The sequence below is a fragment of the Coturnix japonica genome, chromosome 1, assembly GCF_054131305.1.
Source record: "Coturnix japonica strain WE chromosome 1, WE-NBRP24, whole genome shotgun sequence".
Taxonomy (NCBI): domain Eukaryota; kingdom Metazoa; phylum Chordata; class Aves; order Galliformes; family Phasianidae; genus Coturnix; species Coturnix japonica.
Genome location: NC_140663.1, coordinates 43,207,325 through 43,233,007, shown reverse-complemented (window position 1 = coordinate 43,233,007; position 25,683 = coordinate 43,207,325). Strand labels below are relative to the sequence as shown.

General features: G+C 42.0%; 3 protein-coding genes across 17 annotated transcripts in view; 2 read left to right on the top strand and 1 right to left on the bottom strand.

The window, feature by feature from the left end:
• Positions 1-4,788, bottom strand: part of CNOT4 (CCR4-NOT transcription complex subunit 4) — a 67,074-nt gene extending 62,286 nt beyond the window's left edge. For 6 of the 14 annotated variants that reach the window (XM_015859283.2, XM_085538965.1, XM_085538970.1 and 3 more), the window contains exon 1: positions 4,622-4,788. Coding sequence is in view for 1 of the 14 variants with exons in the window: in XM_085538943.1 (XP_085395069.1) it covers positions 2,730-2,767 (38 nt within the window). In the remaining 13 variants the exon portion in view is untranslated. Of the gene's footprint in view, positions 1-2,729; positions 2,798-3,819; positions 3,912-4,392 lie in introns of those variants that run through there. The other 8 variants (XM_015859263.3, XM_085538957.1, XM_085538935.1 and 5 more) reach the window with 4 other exon arrangements.
• Positions 3,497-17,586, top strand: LOC116653343 (uncharacterized). The gene is made up of 5 exons (XM_085508697.1): positions 3,497-3,543; positions 3,925-5,089; positions 6,427-6,515; positions 12,814-12,915; positions 14,086-17,586. Exons 1-5 carry the CDS (start codon positions 3,497-3,499, stop codon positions 14,129-14,131), a joined length of 1,449 nt encoding a protein of 482 aa, XP_085364823.1. The 3' UTR covers positions 14,132-17,586.
• A 1,550-nt stretch (positions 17,587-19,136) lies between these two features.
• The window catches only part of NUP205 (nucleoporin 205), a 43,173-nt gene continuing 36,626 nt past the window's right edge, over positions 19,137-25,683 (top strand). Inside the window, exons 1-5 of one of the 2 annotated variants that reach the window (XM_015859243.2) lie at positions 19,137-19,177; positions 21,738-21,880; positions 22,862-23,033; positions 23,523-23,667; positions 24,563-24,722. In XM_015859243.2, the coding sequence (XP_015714729.2) occupies positions 19,150-19,177; positions 21,738-21,880; positions 22,862-23,033; positions 23,523-23,667; positions 24,563-24,722 (648 nt within the window). In that variant the 5' untranslated portion in view covers positions 19,137-19,149. Of the gene's footprint in view, positions 19,319-21,737; positions 21,881-22,861; positions 23,034-23,522; positions 23,668-24,562; positions 24,723-25,683 lie in introns of both variants that reach the window. The other variant, XM_085538876.1, reaches the window with a different exon arrangement.

The window sequence follows — 25,683 nt, the reverse complement described above, 5'->3', positions numbered from 1 at the left end:
TTACCTTTTTAAAATGCATGATTTGAAGTAATAAAATTACTTCAGTGGCAGATACAGCACTTCACAGATCTATCAACCCTAGCCCCTGCACATTAAAACTAATACATAACATTTAAACAAGCTTCACACTAAATTCACAGTTACGACATAAGCATAAAATGTGTTTCTTACAAGTCTCATCTGTTGAATTCACTGCTCTTAAAACAAATTACTGCCAGCTTAGTTCTGTGGAAAAGTGAGATGTTGGGCAAGACTTTGTATGCTGTGTTTTCTGCCTTACTATAAGCAAAATACCTGCACTTTTAGTTGCCACTTTTCTGTAACAAATTTTACATGACACAAACTGTTAAAGAACATCCACGCTGTGAAACTGGGAAAGCCCCTTCTGTTCAGGGAGGAAGAGATTAGAACTCTGTCAGAACCAGAAAATAAGGTTGCAGTTCAACACAGAGGCCTAGAAAAGTAGGCTGAAGTAGTAGCAGGAATGAAGCACTGCTTGAAGGCCACAGTACTTTCTCACTCTTGTCACTCTACAAAGTTTCTGTGATCCTGTTCAGGATTCATTAGCAGAAATCCAGTGTCAAGAATTGGAAGAAATTAAATTCCTAGTGCTGCTATCCAGTACTTGCCCACAGACACAAGATAAAGCAGCGTCACCTTCCTGAAATAAAGGACTGCTGTGACAAGTAACAAAACTGAAGGACACAGCCCAGTGATCTGTGCTATGCCAGGGAACTCCTCATCTCAACCAAAACTTTAATACTGCTGTTATTTTACCTTCAATATTGCATTCAATTGAAATTTCACTTCACATTAGCCATCTTGTGTTCTTGAGAGAGCAGCAAGACTGAAGAAATGATGCTGAGATTGCAGGCAAAAGTCACTCACAGACAACTGAAGTTTCGCCATCTTCCTTTATAAAAAAAACAGATCTTGGTAGAAGTACACAGTACTGCTCTGAAAACAAGCCCCAGACCAGAGCTAAGCTCTGCTGCCACCATATTCCATAATTTATCTGCTTGACCCTTGTATCTGTCTTTAAACTCACTGACTAGAAGATGCACAGAATCCACTATATTGACCTCAAACCCCTTCCCCAGATTGAAAACCGGGAAAAGAGCAAGTAAGTAATAAAAACACTCAATTCACTCTTACAAAATTAATTCTATCATATCCTGCTCCAGAATACAGTACAGAGCTTTTAAGATTCACAGAAAGGGATGAGAAGGAGTGTCATTTTCTGGCCTGTACTTCTGGAGTGTTTCTGGATGCATGCATGTGCTGTAACACCAAAATGAAAGAGAACATGTACATAAACTACTTTGTGCATACACAGTCAGGAATCCACTTCTAAATCCCACTGAAATGAAGACCTCCTACAAAAAATACCATGGATTTGCCATGACCACAGAACAGCCAGAAGGAAGGAAAAGAAACAGTATCCCACCTGCACAAAAAAGGTCACCAAGCCTAATTACTTGATCTAAGTGCTATTTAGAAATCACTGTTTTAAACGCCGATTCCTTTCTTCAAGCTGGAGTAAAGAGTCTAATAACAGCTAGCCAGAACCAAAATTCTGAACATACACTAAATTAGTGAGACTGTTTAATACAATTCTACAACAAGAAGTGTGAGTTTAAAGGGGACTCTTAATCAGGAAAAATGTCATCTTACAAAACCAAACACGCCATCAAAGTTTGTGATACGACATATAGTTTGATGAAAATACGCACCTAGCATCCAAACAGTTTAATAGAAGAACATATACACACTTTCACTCACAGAGCTTTTAAATATTGCCTGCTAGATACTTACATTGCCCTCCCAATTTGCTCACAGGCAGCATCAGAAGACCTGAGCAGCACCCCAATGCCTGCCCAACCTCAGCTTTCAAATCTGCTAAATGCTTACAGCCATTAACTTGTTAACATAATGTTAAACCATGTCTTGAAAGGTACTTTGGACTATTCTCCAAAGACAAGAAGAGGCCCAAAGAGATGTCTAGTTATTCACCAAGTCTCGATTCCTCACACCATTCCCATATGATGAAACAGGCCAAAGATACACGCTCAAAAGCAAAGAAAGCACCAAAATCCTGAAGGACTGAAACACTCAGTGGAAAGATCAGAAAAAAAATGCAAGGTAGGCAATCTTTGGTCAGAGTTGTCACAGGAAGAATGCTACACAAATGCAAGTGGGACAAACTGTGGTCTGTACAACCTGAGACACCATTCTCCATGAGAAAATGTGGCAACCCTTGATGCTAGTGGTCTTGCTGAGCAATTGATTTCCTTCCATTGTGGTAAAGACAAGCATTCAGCCTCACCTTACCTGGGCAACGAAAGTAGTCATCCAAGGCCCAAGAGGCCTTGCCCAAGGCCTAAACCAGCCACCACGAAGATGTTTCGTAAGCACAGGTAACTGCTATCTAAAACAATCTCATTTATTTCAGAGAGGTAGGCAAAATCTTAAGAGAGCTGCCAAAGATAAGCCTTCAAGGCCTGTACTTAAGATCTTGGTCAGAGTAATCTCAAAATGTTTCTCTTACGTACAGACTACCCTAACTTTCCTGAACAACAGCCACGAATGAAGAAAAGAATAAAGCAACATATTTGTGTATATTCTCTCCCCAAGTCCTTTACTCAGAAGACACTCTCTAGAAGTTCCTAAACTTTCTGAAGAAGAGATATCAGTGTGTTAACTCAGTGTTATTCTTGAAAGGCACTCACCACCCTTCCTCTGGAAAGAGAGCAGCTGTTAGGATCATCCAAGGGCCATCATTAAAAAAGTAAAAAGAGGCACCTGAAGAAACAGCAAGTTCACAGCACAGATCATTTTATCATTGTATTCCCCCTTTCCAAAACAATCCTTTCCCCTAGAATGAACTCTGGTTGCAATTCAGCCAAGTTCAACTGCCAAGCATTTCTAAACACTTACATGTGTTCATCTTGCTCATGAGCTAGGAACTATCACAGAGTCCCAAAGGCTTAAGGTGCAACTCAGTGAACTAGTGCACAGCCTAAGGTTCAAATATGTTAGAGAGACACTAAGAAGCTAGACACGCAGTTGAGTATTTGAAGGCTGCATGAAAACAACTCCTCTACTCAAGCCAAACAACTATTTTGTTCTCTGCTCTTCATAAGACTGTATTTAACAAAAAAGGAAAAAAGCTACCAAGAAACAAACAGGAATACAGAGAGGACAGGAGCACTATACTCCTCTGCATATTCATCTGCCTGTATGAGTCTGTCTTTCGCTCATGTCAATCCTCATGTAAATACGACGGCAAAGTACAGGGATGCTCAAGCAGAGGCATCTTAAAACTAAAATGAAATGTAGAGAGTTAAAACCCAGCAAGTCAGAAATTGGTAGAGGCTCAGTAAACATACACTTGGCCAACAGTAACTTCTGAAACTTTTGGGCAGGAGTGAGCTAACATCTGCAGGCCAAGAGCATCCACTGATTTAACCTGCTGAAGACCTGCCTTCATTAACATATGGTCCAAAGAGAACTTTCTGCTGATAACTACACACTTGGTATTAGGTATTACCGTGCTTACATGCATATTTAAACCAAGGCCAATTACATCCTTTCAGGAACAGTAAAGAAGTGTTTTGAGGTAATTATCCAGCACATTTTCCCTCTCTGCTTCTGCACACATGCAGCCGACAGCAGCTCGCTCAGATTGGCAGGCAGAGCTCTGACAGCCACTGGAAGTCAGCGCAGGGTCCGCACACAGCCCTGTCATTTGCCTCTGCCGAGGCACAAAATGGAAAGGGCTCGCAGTGTTTTGCAAGTCGGAGACGGAAAGTTACATACCGATTATTCTACTAACAGACAGATCTCGGGAGGTTACACGGACGGTCCAAAATAACACGAAAAACAAGACGCTGCCATTTACCATCTGTCTGCCTCTCTTTTAAGGAAAAGAAAAAAAGTGCAAATCATACGAACAAATGGAGCCCACAGCTCTGGGGAGGAGGAAGGAGAAGAGAGAGGAAATTTCCACGCAGCCCCGAAGCGAATCACGCTGCGATCCCCGCGCCCGGCCTCCCCGCACGGCCGGTGGGAGCGGGGCGGGCGCCCGGCGGGGGAGGCCCGGCGGCTCCGGGCGCAGCACCCGGCCCGGCCCGGCCCCTGCCCCGCGCCCCCGGCCCGTGAGGCGCCACCCCGCGCCCTGCCCGCCCGCCCGGCCCGGGCCATTCCTCGCGCCGCCCCGGCCCGGCGCGTCCCCCCGCCGCCAGGGCCGGCCCGGGGGGGTGGGCTGAGGCCTGCGCCGTCCCGGCGAAGCCTCGGCGCTCTGGTAGGCAGAGCGGCTCGGCTCCCCCCCCTCCTCCTCCTCCTCGCCTCTCCCTCCTTCCTTCCCCGGCCCGGCCTTCGGCTCGCACTCACCCGCCTTCCTCGTCCCTGCCCGGCCCGCGGAGCGTGTGCGCGGCTCTCCCTGCGCGGCACTGCCCGACGGCGGCGGCGGTGGCGGCCGGGCCGGCGGGGGCGGGCGGTGGGTGAGCGTGCGGGGAAGGAGGAGAGGGGAGAAGGAGGAGGAGAAGGGTGGGGAGGGAAGGCGAGAGAAGGCGACGAGAAACGCGGGGAGAAAACCGCAGCGGCGCTCCCGGGGCGGGACCTGTGGCGGCGGGTCGGCCGGGCGCTCGGGCGGCTGCTCCGACGACCTTTAGGCGAGAGACGCGGAATCTCCGAGCTCGGGGCGCTCCGCTGCCAGCCCGGCCACCATCTTACATTAGGGAGACTTGCCCTGGACGCCGCCTCTCCTGCGCTTGCGCCGCCGGCAGTGGGCGGTGAGCAACGGCGGGGGGCGGCCGCGGGACGGAGAGCGACGGCGACGGCGCGGGGCGCGATGGGAGTTGTAGGCGGCTCCGCCGGGACGAGCGCGGACCGTTCGCTGCCGCCGCCGGGGAGAGTCCCGGACCGGTACTATGGCACGTCTCCCCGCTGCTCCGTAAGGACAAGGCACCGGGCCGGGTATCACGGCTCCGCTCGAAGCAGAAAGCGGCGACACGGGAACTGGTGTGCGCTTGGTTTCCTCTCTCCACTTGCAAAATCCGGGGAAATTGTGTTTTCGTGTGTAGCGGCCGTGAGTAACTTTGACCGACGCATCCTTCCTTCCTGCCCCTTGTCAAGGAAGGAATCTCTCCCTTGCCTTTGGTCTCCGTGCTGACGGAAACTCATACGGGCTCGGTTACCTCAGCCATTGCCAGGGGACGGGGGTTGGTGCCGGAGCAGCTGCCACACGGCGTGCTGGTATGGCTGTTGTGTTCAGTGACATGGTGATGCTCTTCACCTTCCCTCCGTTGGGTGAGGGGAGGCCTGATGGCGGCTGCAGCTCCTCACAGGGAGCGGATGGCAGCGCTGAGCTCTGCTCTGTGTGACAGCGACAGGGCCCGAGGGAACGGCATGGAGCTGTGCCAGGGGAGGGGCAGCTGGGGGTCAGGGACAGGGTCTGCACCACAGGGCAGTGGGCATGGAACAGAATGCCCAGGGCTGTGGGAACAGCCCAGAGCTGCTGGAGGTCAAGGATAGTTTGACATCACTCTCAGACTTAAGGTCTGGTTCGTATGAGTCCCTTCCAACTTGGGATATTCTGTGATTCACCTCTGAATTTCAAGGTGTTGAACAGCTTCAAACCAAATGCTCCAGTAGCAGTGAAGTGCCTCGTGTTGGCATGGCTTGTTCTTCCTGAGGCAAGCTAACATTACCTCACACATATAACTTTTTATATTGATATATCTGTACCAGGAAAGCTCAGTGAATTAGCTTTACTATTTCTGGCTACAGATCACATAAAAATAAATAGTTTTCATTAGTAGTCCTGACATAGGTAACAGAAACATAGTGCTCTCTTGGAAACAACGTACACAGTGAAATTGAAACAGCTTTATTATGTGAGAAAGTCTTTGCTTATATTATCAACTGGAACACGTACATCATATATAGAGCTGCATAATAATCCAATTGAAGTATGTATTTATAAAAATAATATACAAATGAGAAAGTGTATATTTTGCATGTTTCCGTGTCAAGCTCTGTATAAACCATTAGGATCCAGAAGTGCCTCTTATGTAAGTAGCTTACATAAACGATGTAATTGATGACACACCTAATACCTGGCAATGTGTTCTGTTGAATAAGAGTCCAAAATTTATCTAAAAGACTAATTAAAAGAATACATCTAAAAGCTGCAATTCATGGGTGAGAGTTAAGACTGTCTGTGTTTTTTTAAGTCCACTATTGAGGAGACTTTCCCTTCCTAAGTGGCTGTTCATATTCCTTTCCTTGAGCCCTATATCCTTACATTAATTATTGTCTTCATTTTAAGTCATTGTCATTGGTTTGATAACTTTTTCTTACATGGCCCCATTTTGACACATTAGCTGCCTTTGTTAAGGTTTATTCTTTATTTCTTTTGAATAGGTCTGGAAAGACTCCCTAAGAAATCATAGCCATATCCAGAAGGAAAACTTTTCAGAGCCTATTTTTGTGGAAATAGCCTTGTATATCAGGTAAAGATGTGTATCCAAATGATGTACTTTTTTGGTTTGCCCTCCATTTCCCCATGCACACACCCTGCTCTCCATAGATTCACACCGTGTAGCAGAACTGCCATGTTCCACAGTCAGCGCTGTGTTGACCACATACAGGACCCTACTAGGTTCTGCAACGTGGGGAGAAACCAAGCTGTTTTCATCATCTCTCTGTTAGTCAATGTCACTTCTAATGGCAGGAGGAAACACGGCAATTGCTCCCTGGACTGCTGCGTATGTTAACAGTGCTGCCATTCCCATTGGGAGACCCAGATGTCTTTGTGCTCCTGGGGCCAATGGTGTCTTTTAATGGGGAAATGTGCTGGAGAAAGGAACTGGGTGACTGTTCCAAGTAACTGCAGAATAATAATGAAGGGCTTTGTTGGCAAACTGAAGGTCAGGTGGAGGAGCCATGCAGACACTGATCGATATTTGCTGCAAGTGACAGATGTTCACTATGTCTTGCTCAAAATGTATGAGAGAAGGAGGAAGTGTCCAAACTGCTCGGGAAAACAGGATGAGGGATTTTGTTTTGCTCTTTCTTAAGTAAGAGGATATAGAAGTGAAAAATGAATGTGTGGTAGCCAAAGATATAAAAGACAAGCATATTTGTTACTCTTTTTCTTTTGGGTTAAGAAGTTTTGTTATTAGGGGAGGGTAAGAACTTTGGGATGCCTCTGCCCATTTATTTCATGATGACCTTTACTAACTCAGCTGAGCTCTGGCATGACACACCTTAAGTGCTAAGTACACTTATCTTTGGAAAGGAAAGCAGAAATCGCTCCTGTTTTCTGGAAGGGACACAGAGATCCTTGGGAACCTACAGGAAGTCACTGCTATTCGTATTAACCTTGGTATGCACTTGAAGTACTAGTATGAATATAACATCTAAATATTCTTCAGAGTTTTTTTTCCTTCTGCATAATTTCTAGCAAATTTCCCTGTGTGTTGCTTTCCTTGTCCTGCCCTTTTCTGAAGCCAGATACTTGCATGTGAATGAACACAAATTGTCACATGCATCCTTCCAGTTCTTCTAGTGCCTTCTGGTTCCTGTGCTAAAAGCCATTCAAAGGAACCATGGACATCTCCTTCCTATTCTCTTTTTCTATTTTGAAACATTTTTTCATGCTTCAAGCAGCTTGCAGGGCTCATGTTCATCATCATTATGGTGCCTCGGTTGCCAGAGACAAATTGCAAATATTTGTCATTTCTACACAGAACACAGTGCCAATGATAATAGGTTTCCTTTTTCTCTCAATTTTGGGATGTCATTACCATCTGCTTCTTCAGCTTGGGCTTCCCTAGGAAATTGATGTTCCCAGGGAAGTCAGTGGTGTTTAACTAAGTAGAATTTCATTCCCATTTCATATGTCCTTGGTATAGAAAGCCTGTGCTGGTGCTGGAATGGGAAGAAGAATATTCAGAATTGGTGAGAGCTGACCAGCAACAGGATTCAAGCTTTCAGTTCTAGGTGCATGTTGGCAGGGATGTTACCTTGAAGTGTGTTTCCAAGAGATGAGGAAAAAGTCATACCAAGAAAGGCAGTGGATAGGTCAGAAAGGAATTCAGCAATTGCACAGAAGGGTACTGAAATGTATTCAGCTGCAGAAGTAAATGAGAGACATCATACTGACTAGCAAGGAGGTAGCATTGCCCCGCTCTGTGTGATAGTAAAATACTAAAATGGAATGCTATCTTAGCATTAATGTATCTGGTAGCACATGCAGGTCAGCACCATGTACATTAGAAAGGAACAGATTTTAGAGCAACTGGCCCAAATCCAAGTATTTTATATTACTAAAGATTTGATTTTAAGTGTCTCATAATCTCAGCATTTTGAAATGTTTAATTTTGGTAATTTGTCACATAAAATGTGAAAGAAGCAAAGAGCACAGAGTGCTGAACATAGCATGAGCTAAAGTAAAGCTGCTGTTGCTTTTTTGCTTTCTGCTTCCACTGTTAACAGCAAGCCTGCCCTGCAATCCATGCTCTCTTTAACTCCTGTAGTGCCTCCACACTGCTTGCACGACAAGGAGAGCAGCAGCCAAGCAGCGTGAGGTGAGGATGTGGGTTGGTTTCTCATTTGTGGAAGCCCACAGTGGCCGTGCTGGGGAAGGCAGTGCCGAGCTGGTGGAGATAGACTCATGGTTCCCGCAACTCATTTCCACTGCCACTGATGGCATCCAGATATTGCCTGGGTTACAGGTGCAAAGCTGCAGTCTAATGCAGGACATGATAGCAGGATTTCTCTCTTCGGCATTTCAAGCTCACCACTTATCTGGATTTCAAAAAGCATTCGGTCAAAGTTCAGTCTTTGCATTTCAGTGCAGCAGTTTGAAAAATACATTAGCTCTACAACTCCCCATATGAAGTGACATCATCTGACAGCTATTGGAAGTCCCAGGACTACATTACAATACTGGGGTTCAGCAGTGATTTGTATTAATCTTTTCCAACTCACCCAGTTCTGGGCATTTGGAAAGGAAAGTCCTGGAGGTCCTGCTCAAATCTTTCATGCTCTTGTAGTCCAACTGGTATTTGCTTTCTGCTGGCACTGGTTCCTCTCTCAGGAACGCCTCTTCCTTGCATTCAGCTTGACAAATCACGGTGCTTAAGGCACATCACAGAATTGGGTATGGATTTGCTACACACAACCTACGGTACAGTATCAGGGGAAGAAAAGAGGCTGTGCTCTGGAGTGTGCAAATTTGGCTGGCAGGGCTGGAATTGCAAAGGAACCCATCAGCATTCAGCTAGATTTAATCCAGATGATCTCGTAACTGAAGAGGGCACTCATGGGCCAGACAGCAAATAAACTATATCATGTTATGTGATGAGGGAAAATCATTGAGAGAATGGACAGAATCCTCCTCTGAGCTCAGTGCAGCTTATAGCTGGTAAGCCTGGGTTTCATTCATGCAAAACGAAAGCCCAGTCACTTTAAAACCATCCTGGTGAATGCATGCGAGACAACTCATCCAAAGCATTTGAAGTAACATCCCTGTGTAGACAGGACTTCATTATGCTACTTGTTATTGTTTTCAGTGAGTCCTCACCTGCTCTTTAAAGTTCAACATACATTACGAGAGAAAATTATTGCTCATTAATGTTGTATACCCTTAATTGCCTTCTACATTAGTGTGTTCAAAGGAATGTATTTTTTTCTGTTCTGCCCTTCTCTGCCTGCATCCAGCAGCACTCAGCATTTTCTACACAGCTCCAGAATTGCTTGCATTCTTATAAAAATGCCTCAGCCATATGGGATTTGCTGAGAGTAAATTAAAAAGCGCATGACTTGGGAAAATGCAATCCTTTATACTGCATTGATTCCATAGTCACCATATAAACATGAAGTGTAAGTATAAAGGATTTCCACAGTCTTGCAGCATTTGAGTCCACGTTCTGCACAGGCCAGGAGTGTCAGGAGCTCTCCTGTGCTAAGGGGCAGGGACCAACTTCCGTGCTTATAAGTATATTGCACCAGCCAAGCTCTAGCTGCAGCCTTGCAGTTTTTCAGGCAGCTCTACTTCCTTTAGCCAAAGGAATGTGAGCTACTGCAGCTAATTTTGTGCTATATAAATAATGCTGTTAGAGAGACAAGCCTGAGATTAGATAGGTAAGATAGCCAAAATAATACATTAGATAGAAAAGTTGAAGCATTTGTTTATCCGAAATGTGAGTATGTTCCTTAAGGAGCTACAGGAACCTGACTGTAATGATGACAAATGAGAGATCCCAGAATAATAAGGTCAGTCTTGCATATAGGCAAGGCCACAACTGAGACTCAGTGTGAATAGATGTGCTTGTTGTACAGAGAAATTGGGCCCTTATATTCTGATAGAGAACGTCTACTCTTCTTGATGTTCTGACAGAGTGACTGCTGTGCTGTGTGCCTGGTGCTACTCTGCTCGTCTCCTTCTGCTTCACCTCCCCTTGAGCATCTCTCCTGGTGGCACAACATTGCTGGACCGAGAGCTACTGAGAGCAGGGAGCATCTTCTGTACAGATGCCATCAGCACTTCCATTGTTAATGTCTTGCGTTACCCTCGCCTGAAGCACTTGTTTTATACAATCTCACTCTTTTACCAAATGTATCCAGAGATTTCCATGTTTAATCTCATGGACATGTTATGTTGGAATGAATTTTACAAAACTTCAGGGTACGGTTATGACTAAGCAAGAACAATGGGTAACAAAAAGTCTGCTTAGAGGAGAAAGCTGGGAATTTGCTGTAGAAGAAGATGTGTGGGGAGATGTGTAAGAGGCAGCTTTGCTATAGGTTACCTGCACACAGGCAGCTTTGTTGCCCTTCAGAGGTATCCATTCAGCTCACCTGTGGGCAGGCACCTCCTGCAGAGAACCAGCAGAATAAAAGCATCAGGAGCCAGTGGGCAGCCTGCTCCTTCCCACTTTGGTAATGAGACTTTGCCAAAATTAGGGGCATGAAGGAAGTGAGCTGCTAGTTGCTTTCTTCTTTAGTCCTCTTTGCAGATAGGAATCTAGACACTGGACTTTCTTCCTTCTGAGTAATGTGTACCTTTCCTCATTCTTCTGAGCAGTTTATGCCTTGACTCACCGCTGTCCAACTTCAAAGGTGCAGAAATCAGAGGGAGATCTCTCACACCTCACTAGAATGAAATTGTATCTTCTCACCTCAGGATGGGTAAACAGTATGTTGTCTCAGCTGAGATCCTAACAAAGATGAGCGAGTTAACATTTCGTCTTTAAGATCTAGTTAAAATCCAAGCTTCTTGTCTAGACTTAGTAAGAGAAAACACCAATGCGGATTTCATTTTAAAACAGTTGAATAGGTACAGTATCAATTTATTGAGGTAAAATTGCTGTCATGAAAAGTCAAAGAGTAGAAACAACGTGGGTCTCAAAATCTGCTGAAGTGAAACTGCTAAAAGACTAAGAATGGTTCTGTTATACTCCTGTACAAAAGCAAACTTGATGGCCTAATTGAGTTTTATTAAGCACTGCTTTTTAATTGTTGATGTGACTGAACAATCAAAACTGTAAAAGGCACTTGGCTAATATTCTGAGTAGTGTAAATCCTTATGAAAACTTGGTTATGACACAGCATCTACCTTTAAATGGTACCTTTCATCTCAGATAACTGAGGAATTAAGAGGATAAATAGAGCCGCCTTAGGTTTTCATGACTTGTCTGACTCTTTTATAAGCCTTTACAGTTTAGTAGTTCTGTGTGTCATGAGGCAAACAGTTCATGAGAGAAGTCTCCAAGAAATTCAGCACGCACAGGTTCAAAAGGATGGTTGCTTTAAGCCCTCTTTGAAGCTTTCAAACTGTGAAATTCAAGCAGGTTTTAAATAAAAGCTCTAAAAGTGAGCTCTGGCAGCACAGTCTGCAGAGAGCTTGTGGCTGCAGAAGAGCAGACCGACAGCACGACTGGACTGCCTGTAAGGTGTTCAAGTCTGAGTTTGGTTAGCTTGATCATGTTACCACATGCAACAAAAGGCAACCAGAAAGGTGATTCCTCCTGTCCCACCACAGCAGTGCTCATGCTGGCTGGCTCTGGGAGGCAAGTTTCCTCCAGCCACAACCTGGTTGAGAAGGATGTTGGCAGAAGCCTTGTGCAAGAGCATACATCACATTCAGTGACACTTGCTCTGTGTGGTGGCAGAACCTACTTATTTGTCTCCCTTTAGTTCTCCCTCCTTAATTTTTTTATGTCAACAACTAATACTATTTCATAATTTTCTCCAAGTCTCCAAGTGTTTGCACTGTATTTAAAGAGATAAGGAGGTAAGTTTTCTTTATGAACAAGGAGTCCTAGCGATAAAGAAAGCTGTTAAATCCTGAGGGAGACTAGCTCCTCAAAAAGTCCTTTTTTCTGGGGTTGTGCATGAAAGCCAGAACTGAAGCTGGATCCTTTTTAAGGAGCCATGAATAAAAAGAGAGAACATTCAGACAAGAGATCAGCCTATTGAGGGTGCTGGGGCTACATGACTCACTGAATTGTCTGAGTAGGTAAAAAAAAAAAAAAGACCAAAAAACCCACAAAGTATTAAAAGAGTAGTTCAGATCAATACAAATAAAACCCCAATTTTGTTCTCACTGAGATCAGGAGAAAAAAAAAATGTTGGGAATATAGATTATCTTGGTTTAAAAGCCTGTAAGGTAAAAGAGGTTATAGCTGGGCATATAAAGGTTGATAGACCTGGTGGAAGTGGTGTCCCCTTTCACACATGGCTCAGGCTTTCAAGAATTCTCCATAGTAGTAGGAGCCTAGGTTACATTTCTTCATGATTTAGGCAGAAAGACAAATGCTTTGGATCATGCTTTTCTCAATTATTGTGGCTGAGGCAGATGCTTTTTCCCACATTTGCCATCTGCCAGGATAAAACAACGTCAAGGTAAGCCACCCAAAATGCACCATCAAATCTTCGTTAAAAATAAGGCCACCTCATTTTCAGGTGTTTTACATAGCTTAGTGTCTTTGTGTAGTTATGTTCTAAATACACATACTAGCAAACCTTTTCTCAGAGTCTTAGAATGTCAGTACCTCAGGTTTCTCTTGGGCTGGACTTCACCGCAACTTCTTGTCTCTGCAGACAGACTATGCATTAAATAAAAGAGTGAGATGCGTAAAAAAAAAAGAATTATGTTGTTAATAGCAGGATGCCTAGGAATGCAGCCCGATGACGCATTCAGAGTGTTATTTCCAAGCAAATATTGATTGCCGCTTGTAAAGAGATAGCACAAGATGTAAAGGTATCCTGAGATCATAACCACAATTTACTGCTGTCTATGGAATGAGAACTGGTATGAACCTTTATGTGGTTACCAACCGTAATAATGAATGTGGGTCACTGTATTTTTTTCTGCATGTTCTTGACCTTTGAATTTCTGTTCCTCAAATCAATTTACAATTCAATATTATCAATATCAATAATATAAATGAAATACATTTCTTGAATGTATGTTTTCAATAGGTTATTAACTTTGGAATGAATTATTCACCTACATATGCTTTGTTATCCATTATAATACCACAGAAGTTAATTTACCACATTAGTAGTTTGGGCTTGCAGGAAGACATAAAGGATTATCATTCTATCATGTTGGACACCTGAAGACACAAAATTAACTCTAAGGATTTTGTCTTCTCCATTCGTTAGGTCTCATTTTATTTAAGAGTTCAGATTAGCTGACAAGGTGTTTTTAGCATTACATTTCAAAGACAGAAGCTTAGCTTTGTCTGATTTAGAACAGGAATGCTCTTGAATGATAAGGGAAATTCATTTTGGCTGACACCATCTAGAAGAAAGGTTTGAAAGTTATGTGTGCCAAGAAGCTTGGAAAACCTGCACATAAGATAAAGGTTTTCCACTATTATACTATTAAGCACTCAAGCGACTGAATGAGCACAAGCCATAAACTCCAGACTTGATTACTCAAGCATGTAATATAGTTTAGTGCTTCAATGTCTAAGGTGTCACCTTGGTAGGAGTTATTGAACATGTGGTCTCAACAATTGCCCTATTAAATGTGAACAGCTAACATTGCTTCTCATTATCTTGAAGCAGTCATAACCAAATAAGGCAGGAGGAGACTTCAACAGATCGGTGACTTCTAGTGAAATAATTTGACAACGCAGCCAATTAACACAGTTGCCCATTCCTGCAATTTGATTTGTTCTGTCGGTGTCCTTCAGATTCTTGCAGATGAGGATAACTCTTCCTCATCTCTGAAAACTTCAACAAACCAAAAATGGACTGAATCTGAAAGCAAATCCTTTCTTACATCGCCTGTTTGAAGGAGACCCCTGTATGAACAGGCAATCTCAAAGCATCAAGACAAGGGAAGTACTTTAGTAACTGACTGCCTGAAGTGTGCAAGATGAATTCTACACATTTTTAGCATGGAGGAGCTTACCATCTTGCACCCAGAGAACTCCAAAGAAGTAGGTGGCACTAGGAAAATAATGAATGGCAGTACAATTTATGAGACAAATTTACATTGCAGTAGAGGAAGCATTCTGAGATGCCATTTTTCTCAAGTCTCATGGGTTCCCGTATCAAATTAACTCAGTTTGTAGGCATCAAGTCCTGATTCTTTGTGATTTAGCTCAGATTATGACTGTCAAGATGCTCTCTCTCCCATCTCCTCTATCATTACCACTGGAAAAAAACCTCTGCACATTATTAGCACAGACATTTTTGTGCAACCTTTCACACCTCCAGTCTTGCCAGTGACCTCATTACACTTCTGTGCCTTACATCTATTTCAGCACAGCCATTCTCTGATGAGAATCCAACAGTTAAGTTTGTAAGTTAGCCGGCAGGGTACAAGGTGCCTTGGAAATGGCTAAATGTGAATTTCAGAATAAAATCTGAGATTGTGAGGCTGAAAACCAGCAAAAACATCAACCATCTGTAAATCTGATACAGAAATCACTGAACAGAATGAATATCAATAAGGCAGTTGATGTGCCAACATTTCTACTTACTATGCTAAATATCTCCACATTACTTATATTTCGTTTTTCTCTTTTTTTCCCTGTTGTATGTTTCTCTACCTCTTGTTGTCAATTACAAGCTGCTATAACACTACAGTAGTTTCATGTCTCCTACGCTAGTAACGGGCTCATTCCCTTCAGAACCTAAGTGAAGGAATTATAAAAAAAACAAACTAACAGATTAAAAAATGAAGGCAAAAGCTATTCTTAATTCTGGGAGAGAGAAGAGCGAAAAGTTAATTGCCAAATAGTTCATGAGACATTACACAGCCAAGAACCTCTACTGCTCAAAGAGGGATCATAAATACCCGTTTGTTGAGTGGGGAAATAACTGACGGCATTGACCAGGGCACTCATTTATGACCAGATGTCTATAGCCATTAATTGTTGTAATTGACATAGGAAGGACAGCACTTGCCATTGTTCTGCTCCCTTTTCCCCACTCCCAGATCCTGGGGAAGGTATTCATATAACCTTGAGAACATTCAGCTCTTTGTTGTCTTGGACTAGATAAACCACTTTTCCAAGCTAGCAACAACCACACAGTTTCTCTGATGAGTTTAGATACCATGGTGACAGTAGAAATATCTAGGATGAAAGACAGAGAAATTAGAAAGTTTTTTTTCTTTTCTTTTTTTTTTTTTTTTTTTTTTTTTTTGTAGAATCACTGCAAGGAAAGGTCTTACACGTTTCTTCTTCAATTTGATGCTGAGCTAATTATCTTGATGTATTAAACACACCTTTTTGCAACAAAGACAGAATTATAGTCAGCTAAGTTTTCAGGAACATTATCCTGCATGGCAAGTGAAGTCAAGGATTTTACCTGGCTAACATAACCCAAATATACATTCTTTTTTCAGATAGGGCCAGGCTAAAGATCCAGTTGATCAACATTCCAGGCTACTGTGAAATGTTATATCCATTTTTACAGATGAGTAAGCTGAAATGCATGGTGTTAGCATCAGCCAAAATAAAAACTCAAAGAAGTTTTGCAGTCTGATCAGTAGCCAGAAATGCCTTCGACTTTTTGGAGAACAAGACATATTTCAGAAGGTGAAGACTGGTCTGGATGTAGAAATACTTTAAGAAGGCATCTTTTTCAGCCACAATGCATTTTATACCATGCAGGATGTGATCACAATGATACTCAAGATTAGGAGCTTAAGGATGGTCTCTTGGGCATTAGAAGGAACTGTATATTACTAATAATTGTTCTTTCTAATCATAATACAGAATCACAGAATGACCCGGGTTGGAAGGGACCTCAAGGATCATGTAGTTCCAACCCCCCTGCCTGGCAGGGCCACCAAACATACACATTTACTAGATCAGGTTGCCCAGGGCCCCGTCCAACCTGGTCTTGAACACCTCCAAGGACGGGGCATCCACAACCTCCCTGGGCAGCCTGTTCCAGGACCTAACCACTCTCCTAGTAAAGAACTTCCCCCTAACATCCAATCTAAATCTTCCCTCTTTCAACTTGGATCCATTTCCCCTAGTCCTGCTATTGTCAGCTCTTTTGAAGAGTAATACAATGCAAACAAACTGTATCATCATTATTATCTTTGTATTTTGGTATGCGATTTGGCTATGAAAAACAATTAGTAGATCTAGTATTAATATTACCTGTATTACATCACAAAGCAAAGATCAGGTTTCCATTGTGCCATTTAAATTCTTATTACTAGTTATTCCCACCTCCAGTAAATAACATATTTTATACAAGATCTCACATGGCACATGCAGAATTCAGTACCCTACAGGCAATGTGGGGCCTTCTTTCCCTGGACTCCAGAGGAATTAATGTCCATCGTAGGTATTTAGTGTCAGCCTGCCTTTGATACTTCACAGATTTCCATCCTCTAATTAAGGATGAAGGAAGCATGTGTCCCTCACTGAACCCAGCTGTCTTGGAGAACTTGCTGAGAGCTATTGTTAGGAAGAGGAACGAGGTAGTCTTTTCCTTTAGTGACTTGGTAAAAATAGCCTACCATACCAGTGAGTGATCCTGGTAAACAGTAAGATCCTAAATTAAAGAACAGCCAATAAAGCAAGAAAAAGCAAAGAAATACTATGCATGGACTTACCTACTCATCACAGTGTGGATGAATGTGGCTATCCTGACATAAATATGTTTAGAATGTAGTGTATGGTTCATCTAGATGCATCCCTTCCTCCGTACTAAGTGTTGTACTGTCACAACTATTTTACATTTCAAAAACTCTTACTGCCAACAGAGAAAGAAGGGAGCTGCAGCTAACTATGGTATTTTTCTGCTTAAGTCCTATTGCCCAATGGCCTGCCCCACGCCATCGACTCCTTTCATGGTGTTTTTCCTTCACGTTGCTATGTTACTGTTGGCCGCTTGGCAAAGATCACGAAAGAATCAGCTGGAAATTTAAAGTATTAAATCTGCAGTGGTTCGACAGCATTTTTTTTTCTCTAACAGAGATGAAAAAAAAAAAAGTGCATGCAATCTGGCTGCATCTGAATGCCAAAAGAAATATGACAGCTCTTAATGCCTGGAAAAGGCTTTAAAAAAATAAATCATTTATTTATTTCTGTTTTTGGGTCTTGTGTCTTAAGAAAATGAGTCTTAGGAAATCACTCTGTCTGCCAATTTTTTTTTTCACTAGCTTTTGAACCTGTTGTAATTCCTGGCCCATTTCCAATGTAATATGATCAAGGACTAATGGGCTCAAAAGTTTATGTCCTTTGGTAAGCTTTGGGTAAATCAGGGAGTATGGAAAAAGACGGAAATTAATGCCTTTGCAGTTGGAAAGACTGAAGCAAATCCTCAAGTATTCATTAGGTTTGCCATGGCCAGGTGATCACAGCACATGTCTGTGCATTTTATATATATATCTATAAATATATAATATATATATATGTGTGTGTGTGTGTGTGTGTGTGTGTGTGCGTGTGCGCCACCCCAAGACTTGTGGCTGTGGGGAGCGAAAGAGTGGGCAGCTATTACATATAATATTATATATATATATATAATATTAAAATAAATAATGAATATGTACTTCTGGTGGATCCATTTATCTTAATGGTAATATGAGAGAGAATTTCTGGCTAATTACTACTGGGATGGAAGACAGTGAACTGACTTTAGATATGCAACACTTCTAAGATAGTAACATAGATAGTAACATTCACTCTTCAGCTCCAGCAACAAGTAGAGACATCCTTTCTTCTGGTAGTTTTTTGTACTCTATTTTTCTGTTTCAAACACAGAAACACAAACCACTCTGATTTGGGGAAAACAAACAAAGAAACAACGAAAAAACCATAAACATTCTTTTCTTTTTTTTTTTTTTCACGAAGAGAATGTTCCACTACATGAACATGAATGCTGCAGAATCTGACTTTTAGTATGGTAAGAATCACAGAATCACAGAATGACCCGGGTTGGAAGGGACCTCAAGGATCATGTAGTTCCAACCCCCTGCCTGGCAGGGCCACCAAACATACACATTTACTAGATCAGGTTGCCCAGGGCCCCATCCAACCTGGTCTTGAACACCTCCAAGGACGGGGCATCCACAACCTCCTTGGGCAGCCTGTTCCAGGGCCTAACCACTCTCCTAGTGAAGAACTTCCCCCTAACATCCAACCTAAATTTTCCCTCTTTTAACTTAAAACCATTTCCCCGTGTCCTGCTATCGTCAGCCCTTTCGAAGAGTTTACTCCCCTCCTGGGAGTAAGTTCCCTTCAGGTACTGAAAGGCTGCAGTGAGGTCACCCCATAAAGGTGACTTCATTATTTACATTAGACGAAGATGTATCGGCAGGAGCTGCTCCCTTGGCCGCCCTCCCACGGGTAATGGGGCGAGCTGAACCTCCGTCTTCCCCCTTCCCTCAGCTGGCGCCTACAACTCCCGTCAGGCCTCGGCGCAGGGTATAGGCCCCGCCGCACGGCGGCTTCGGGCTGCCGCTACCGGCTTGAAGCGGCACAAACACCGGGCTGGGAAGGGGGTGCGGCTGCGGGACCTCGACCCATCCGGCAGAGAGGCGAGCGGAGCGGCGCGGTTCTCCCCCACTCCCCGGAGGCGCCGCCGTGGGCAGCCCCGCTCGCCGTGGGCCTTTCTCGGGTGCGGCGCCGGCCCGCGCATCCTCTCGCCAAGATGGCGGCGCCGTTGGCGGTAAATTCGGGTAAGAGGAGGGCGAGCGGCCGCGTTCTGCCCGCCCCGCGCCGGCCGGGAGGGAACAGCGAGACACCGGATCTCGGGAGCGCCGGGCGTGGGGAGGGAGGGCTCCGTGCGGGCCTGGCTCCTGCGGTCTGGGCTGCAGAAGGTCTGAGCTACTGCCCTGCACGGGCGCTAATGAGGGCGGCAGATAAGGCCGCTCGGTTCGGGGCGGGCTGTGGTAACTCAGTGCGTCTGTATTGCGCTCGTAATGGTTTCTGTAATAAAATACAACACGCACAAAAAGAACAGCAGCAAACATTCCAAACGCCAACAAATCAAAACCTATGTCTGATTTTTGAGTGGTGCTGTATGGAGCCAGGAGTTGGACTTGATCCTTATGGGTCCTTTCCAGCTCAGGATGTTCTGTGATTCTTTGTCACCCTGTCCAGCACCTTCCCCCCCCTCTGTCTGACACAGGGCAGCGCAGTGCAGTGGGGCTTTATCCAAATGAGTTTTGGGTGTTTCTGATGATGGAGATTCTCTTAGAGAACACTCCAGGCCTCTGCTCATACATCTGACAGCCCTCGTGGTAATTTTGTTTCATGACAGCTAATGCTTTTCCTGGATTATCTCTCAATTTTCTGTGCTCTGCGCCACTAGGTAGTTGAAGGCAACAAGCTGCTGTTCCCTCCTTAGCTTTTTATTTTTAAGACCAAGCAATGGTAGTTCTTTCAGCCTTCTCATTCACTGTGTTCTCTGCCTCCCTGCTTCATTGTCTTGCTTGCTCTGGGAGGCCCAAAACTCGGAGAGTACTGGAGCAACTCTCTCTCAGAGTTGCTTAATCACTTCTGTGCATTGCTGGCTGCCTTTCTGTTAAAGCAGCTCAGTGTGCAGAGGCTGCCCCTTCTGTGAGGGTGTTCAGCTTCTTGTCTGCCAGAACACACAGGTGCTTTACTCTAAAGTTTCCTTCCCCAGTCTGTATTGTTGCATGGTTATTGTCTCTCATGTGCAGGACTTTGCACTTGCTGGTCTTGAACTGGGTTGAAATGGAGAGCACTGAGATGTTCTGAAAAGCATTTGTGACTATGACTAGAATGTGGGTATGGCCAGAAAGTAGTTTATGTCATATTAAAGCAGCTAATAAAGCCATCAGATTTTAAAAGCTCAACTCCCACATCCAGCAAGGAATAAAATTACATAGAAGGTGTGTTGATCTAAATGAAACAATTACACCCTGTGCCCCACCTCAGAAAACGTTAATAGAATAGAGTCTACATCTGAGGGTAGAGGAATGGTGATTATTCCTACTATCCCCCAGAGTCTGAATAGTGACTTTGTTGAGGTGAAAATGGTAGCTATTCAAGTGGGACTAGACTTTCTTGCTATGTAATTTATGCAGCAAATTATTTAGCGTTACAGGTAAAAGAAAAATAGATGCAGAAGGTGGCAACTTATACACGAAAGACGAGATAAAATTAAGCCAGATGTGGCAAAAGAGCTAATGGAGATTTTGCCTTAGATTATAATATGTTGTTTGTGTTATAGATAATATATATAGTATAATATGTTGTCCCTAGCAGGGACAAATCTATAGCTTCACATAAAGTTCAGGCATAAGCATCAGCTACTGTTGTCAAAAGAAGCTGCTGGAATAACAGAAATAACATACATGGCAAAAGTTAGCATGGTCACTAGATGAAGCAAAACGACCCAGCTGATTTCCATCCTAATTGCTTGTTCCTTTCTCTGCACATCTTTGTGCTCATATGGTTTTTGCCCGTCAAAGAGCAAATCGGGTTAGAAATGTGATCATGCTTTTAGGAGTGGCTTGCGTGTAGAATCTGAAACTTCCATGATTACAGATGATCCTTAGCAATGGAAACATTTTGGTACTTCTAGTAACGTGAGCCTTTTTTCTTTTCTTTTTTTTTTTTTAGAGTAAGAAGGATGAACAAATGTAAAATATGCCTTTAGGTTTATGATTTTTAGCATTTATGTAACACTGCCTTTATACTTAACGATTTTGGTTTCTAATATATATTTTATTCTGCGTAGTCTGGTTACGCATCACGTTCTAATGGCACAGTTGTTCATTCATAGTCTCTCTTATTGGGTATTCCGTTGTTTTTGTCATTCTGCCAAAAACAGAAAGCAGGAAACCTGCCTTGCTGAATTTCATTCAGCTTCAAGATCTGCTGCTCAGTTTGTACTTATTCTTTACTCTTATAGAAATGGGTGGAATTTCTTAGATATATGAGGACACAAAGTAATGACTTTCAGCCCCCAAAGTTACCTGCTTGTATCATCTTTTCTTTTTCTCTATATCTCTAAATCAATTAGGTTTTATATCAGATGATTGTTGCTTTGTGTACCCCATAGAGAGGGAAAATGTGTTTCGTTTGATGTGCATAATAATCTGTACTTTCAAGCTGGGACCGTCACTAAAAAAAGCCTATTGAAAATACCATATGAAAAGTTCTTTCGTTTTCATATTTCAAATGCTCTTTTGTTGTTATTGTTGTTTTATTTCTTTCTATTTTTAAAAAAAATATATGTTTTTATTTCTATATATTTTTTCCTTTTAGCTGCAAGCTTGTGGGGTCCATATAAGGACATATGGCAGTCTGTAATGAATGCTATTTGGAAAAGGCAACCTGAAGCTATTCATCGCCTCGACCAGGTTTTAAAGAAACACAGATCTGACTTCATTTCTCTCTTCAGAAATCCGGTACTGGACTAATGCTCTTGCAGAATGATTTGGGGAACTGATGATTTACTCTGCTTTGTACTGTTGGATTGCATACTACTTAGGCACTGACTTTACCTTTTATTCTATGTTTTTACAATACATTACACAAATGTCTTACAAAAATCTTGTTCTCTTGTATGAAGGGAAATAGTTTGAAAAATACATGTTATTTTGCCTCTTGTAGAGGATAATTGTAACATTTTTCCTCTGATTACTTGAGTGTTTTGAAGGGAATAGTAAGAGCATCTGATTATCCATCAGTTCACTGTTGCTTTTTCACAAATACTCTTGTTTGCCTGAAATAAAGCGCAAAGCTGTTTCTTCTGGCTTTGCACCATGCTCATGCTTCAGTCAGTTAGACAAATGAACCCAAAGAACAGGTAAACATGTAAGTTTATGTAATATAGAATATAAATTGTTCAGATTGTGAGATGATTTGAAAAAAATCACTGATTCTTGGCTAATGGATCACAAAATAATAACTATAGATGTCTCCTGTTGTTACTTTTGAGGTAGTGTGCGGCTTCACAAAACTGTTAGATCAGAAAGTTTGACAGTGAGATTTAGAGATCTGTCAGCATATTTGAATGCCTGAGTTTAATAGAAAAAATAATGATGTAGAAAATAGTGATCTGGAGAAAAGCAGCAGTTCTGATCATCATTCCTCTTATCTTTCATTGAACTGATAGCAATTTTTCTAGAGAATTTTATTGAAATTTAATTTTCAGCTCTGTTATTTTCAGTAAACTAACACTGATTGTATAAATACTGTTTTTGATAAAATAAAAGCATTTTTAGGATGCCTTTAATATCAGTGTGTTTAGAAATGCTGCCTTTGTTTTTAAGATGAGAATCTAACCTCTCAGAACTGTATTTGTGAGGCAGGATTAATGTGTAAAGTTTCATTCAGTTTTTCATCTTACCATTTTGAATAACTTCCCATGCTTGTTTCTCTTCCAGCCAAAGAATGTTCAGCAGCATGAGAAAGTTCAGAAAGCAAGTACAGAAGGGGTTGCTATCCACGGTCAGCAGGGAACCAGGCTTTTGCCAGAACAACTCATCAGAGAAGCCTTTATCCTCAGTGACCTCTTTGATATCGGAGAGTTGGCAGCTGTTGAGCTTCTTCTAGCTGGTGAGAAGGGAAAATATTTAAGAGCTGGACAAAGGCAGCTTAAATAGAGCCTTCCTTTTTATGTTAAGTGTATGCTTGACATGAATTCGTGATTCTTTCAAGATCCGACTTTCCTAACATCTGGAATAGTCTTAAAATGAACTCTACTACCTGCTATCATTTAATATAAAGGCAGTGTCCTGAACTTTTATGTTTATATTTTATGCAGATTCTGCAAAAGGGAGTAACATGATTTTTAAACATAATTTATTTCGCTATCATTGAATTTAAGCATAGTCTTAAGTTTGTGGAATTTTTAGTAGTTGAATATGAGTTTTAATATCCAAAATACCTATGATCTCTTGGAAACACCTGAAGCAAATTGAAGTTATGGTGAGTAACGATGGTTGCTATGTTTATGTTTCAATTGGAAATAAAGCGATATAAAGCTATTATCAAAATTTGTATCCTCAAATTTTCTTGGATATTCTGTGTGTTTTCACTCAATAGGAGAACACCAGCAACCTCATTTTCCCGGCCTTACCAGAGGCCTTGTGGCTGTGCTGTTGTACTGGGATGGAAAAAGATGTATAGCCAATTCACTACGAACTCTCATCCAGTCACGCCAAGGCAAGACTTGGACATTGGAACTCAGGTCTGTATTAGGGTTTTAATGCTTTTAGAGTGGTTTAGACTTGAGGGAATGCAGATATTCTCAGGTTTGTCGTACTTATAACCTAATGCTATCGCTTTCATGCTTAAGCATAATGTTCTCTGTCTTAGTAATGCCTTTAACAGATTATGGGGGTACCCATTTTATTTTCAGTTCTTTCATACTGCTTTAGCTTTTAGCAGTGTTTTGCTTCAGACGCCCTCTCAGTCAGTGCTGCTCAAATCAGTGATGATTTCTCAGTATCTGAGAGACTGAATTTCTGCCTGTGCTGTGTTCTGACTTCCCACATCCCACAAAGCAGAGAATTGTGCCTCTACTTAAAATGGATGCACTGTCTGCTGGCAAGCATAATGTTTTTTTGACTAAAAACATTATGCAGTGTTTAGTTCCACTGCACAGTGATTGCTTAAATAGAGAAAGATTAAAATAATGTGTTATGGCATGGACTTAAATTCTGCATCTTAAAAGAAAGTATTGCTTTAAAACAAATTGTACTTCTTTGGTAGGATGTATGTAATTGGACAATTGCACTTGCTAGTGAGAAAGAGGCTGTGAGCTTAAGAATTATGTATATCCTATACATAATATTTTTGCCTTTTGATAGAAATCTTAACCTACCTATCCATGTTGTACTCTCCTTGCATTCCATGTTCTTGAACCTAGTTACCTACAGACTTTGTATTCATTCAGCTCATTCTGAGAGAATGTTGCTTACTGATGAATGGTGTCATGATGACTTAATTATTTCATATATATAATGTAGGTGTACATTTTATGTCAGCTAGCATATGCAGTTGCTGGAATTCATTATTTTAGAAATCCTCTGTGACTGAGAATAATATGATTAATTGTTAAAGTTATATTCTCTCTGTTATAGTCAGGAGCTAGTGTCCATGACAACGCGCTTTACAGATGACCTAATGGAGCAGGGTTTGACTCAGAAAATCCTCACACTTGTGTCCCAAATTGATTTAAACAATGAATTTGATAAACTCCAGCGAGAGCGAGGATTGGGCAGTGAGAAGCATCGCAAAGAGGTAAAGAGGGGACTGGGTGTGATTATTCTTCCAAATGACTGCATAGCGCAAAATGCAGTTAGATCACAAAGAGATGAAGATTGTTATACATTTTCTTTCTCCCTACTTTCTGGTTTCTTTTCTCTACCTTTGGAAGTGTGGTTTGATACATAAGGTAACTACTCATACTTACATTACATCACTGTGTAATCCAGATTACTACCTGCATTTTGGTTTCTGTGTTGCTCCTTTTCATTAGGACACACATTATCTTTACTGATGGAGAGAAACTAAGGCCTGTATTGAGGTAAACGTAATATTTACATGTTGTGAAATTTTCTTTTGCTGTTTTATTCTTAGGAGTGTAAAGTTAACCATCTGCTTTCATCATCACCATTACTAACACCATAAATAAAACCAAAATAGAATAAAAATAGAAAAGTAAAATTCACAAATGATTAAAATAGAATGAAACCAGGTCTAGCAGGCAAATAATGCATGTTTTAATTATCCCTTTGTGTTAATATGATCAGAAGCATCTCAAGTTGTAAGCACTAAAAACTGCTTGAAAACCAGTTCTCATTTTTGTACTCCTTGTAATTAATTGAGACCATGACTGGCTGTAGAGTGTGTTGGCAACAGGAATATTTTATCTCCATATCTTTACGATATGCGTTGTATCTAAAAATTATTCTGTGATGTAATCAATTTATTTTCTGCCAAGTAACCGATTTTACATTTTTGCTGTTTGTGTAGAAACTATGCTGAGAATTTCCCTGTAGTATTCTGTATGTGCTGAATTTATTGCCACAAAAATTCTGTGTAGATTCATGTCTTCGGACCTTGACTGTCATGCTGGTTTGCATTATACTCAAAGATATCATGTCACACTTTATGTAAAATGGCAGGAAGCGTGAAGGCATTTAACAAGAAAAAATGTAGCTTTTGTTTAACAACAAAAAAAAAAAGCCAGCATTTTCTC

What these genes read in the sequence shown, in the direction of transcription:
- LOC116653343 (XM_085508697.1), top strand. Translation starts at nt 3,497, where the DNA reads ATGGTCCAAAGAGAACTTTCTGCTGATAACTACACACTTGGTATTAG. An exon ending in TGTTTTCGTGTGTAGCGGCC is followed by an intron (nt 5,090 to 6,426) that starts GTGAGTAACTTT and finishes TCTTTTGAATAG; the next exon opens with GTCTGGAAAGACTCCCTAAG. An exon ending in CAGGATAAAACAACGTCAAG is followed by an intron (nt 12,916 to 14,085) that starts GTAAGCCACCCA and finishes ATTATCTTGAAG; the next exon opens with CAGTCATAACCAAATAAGGC.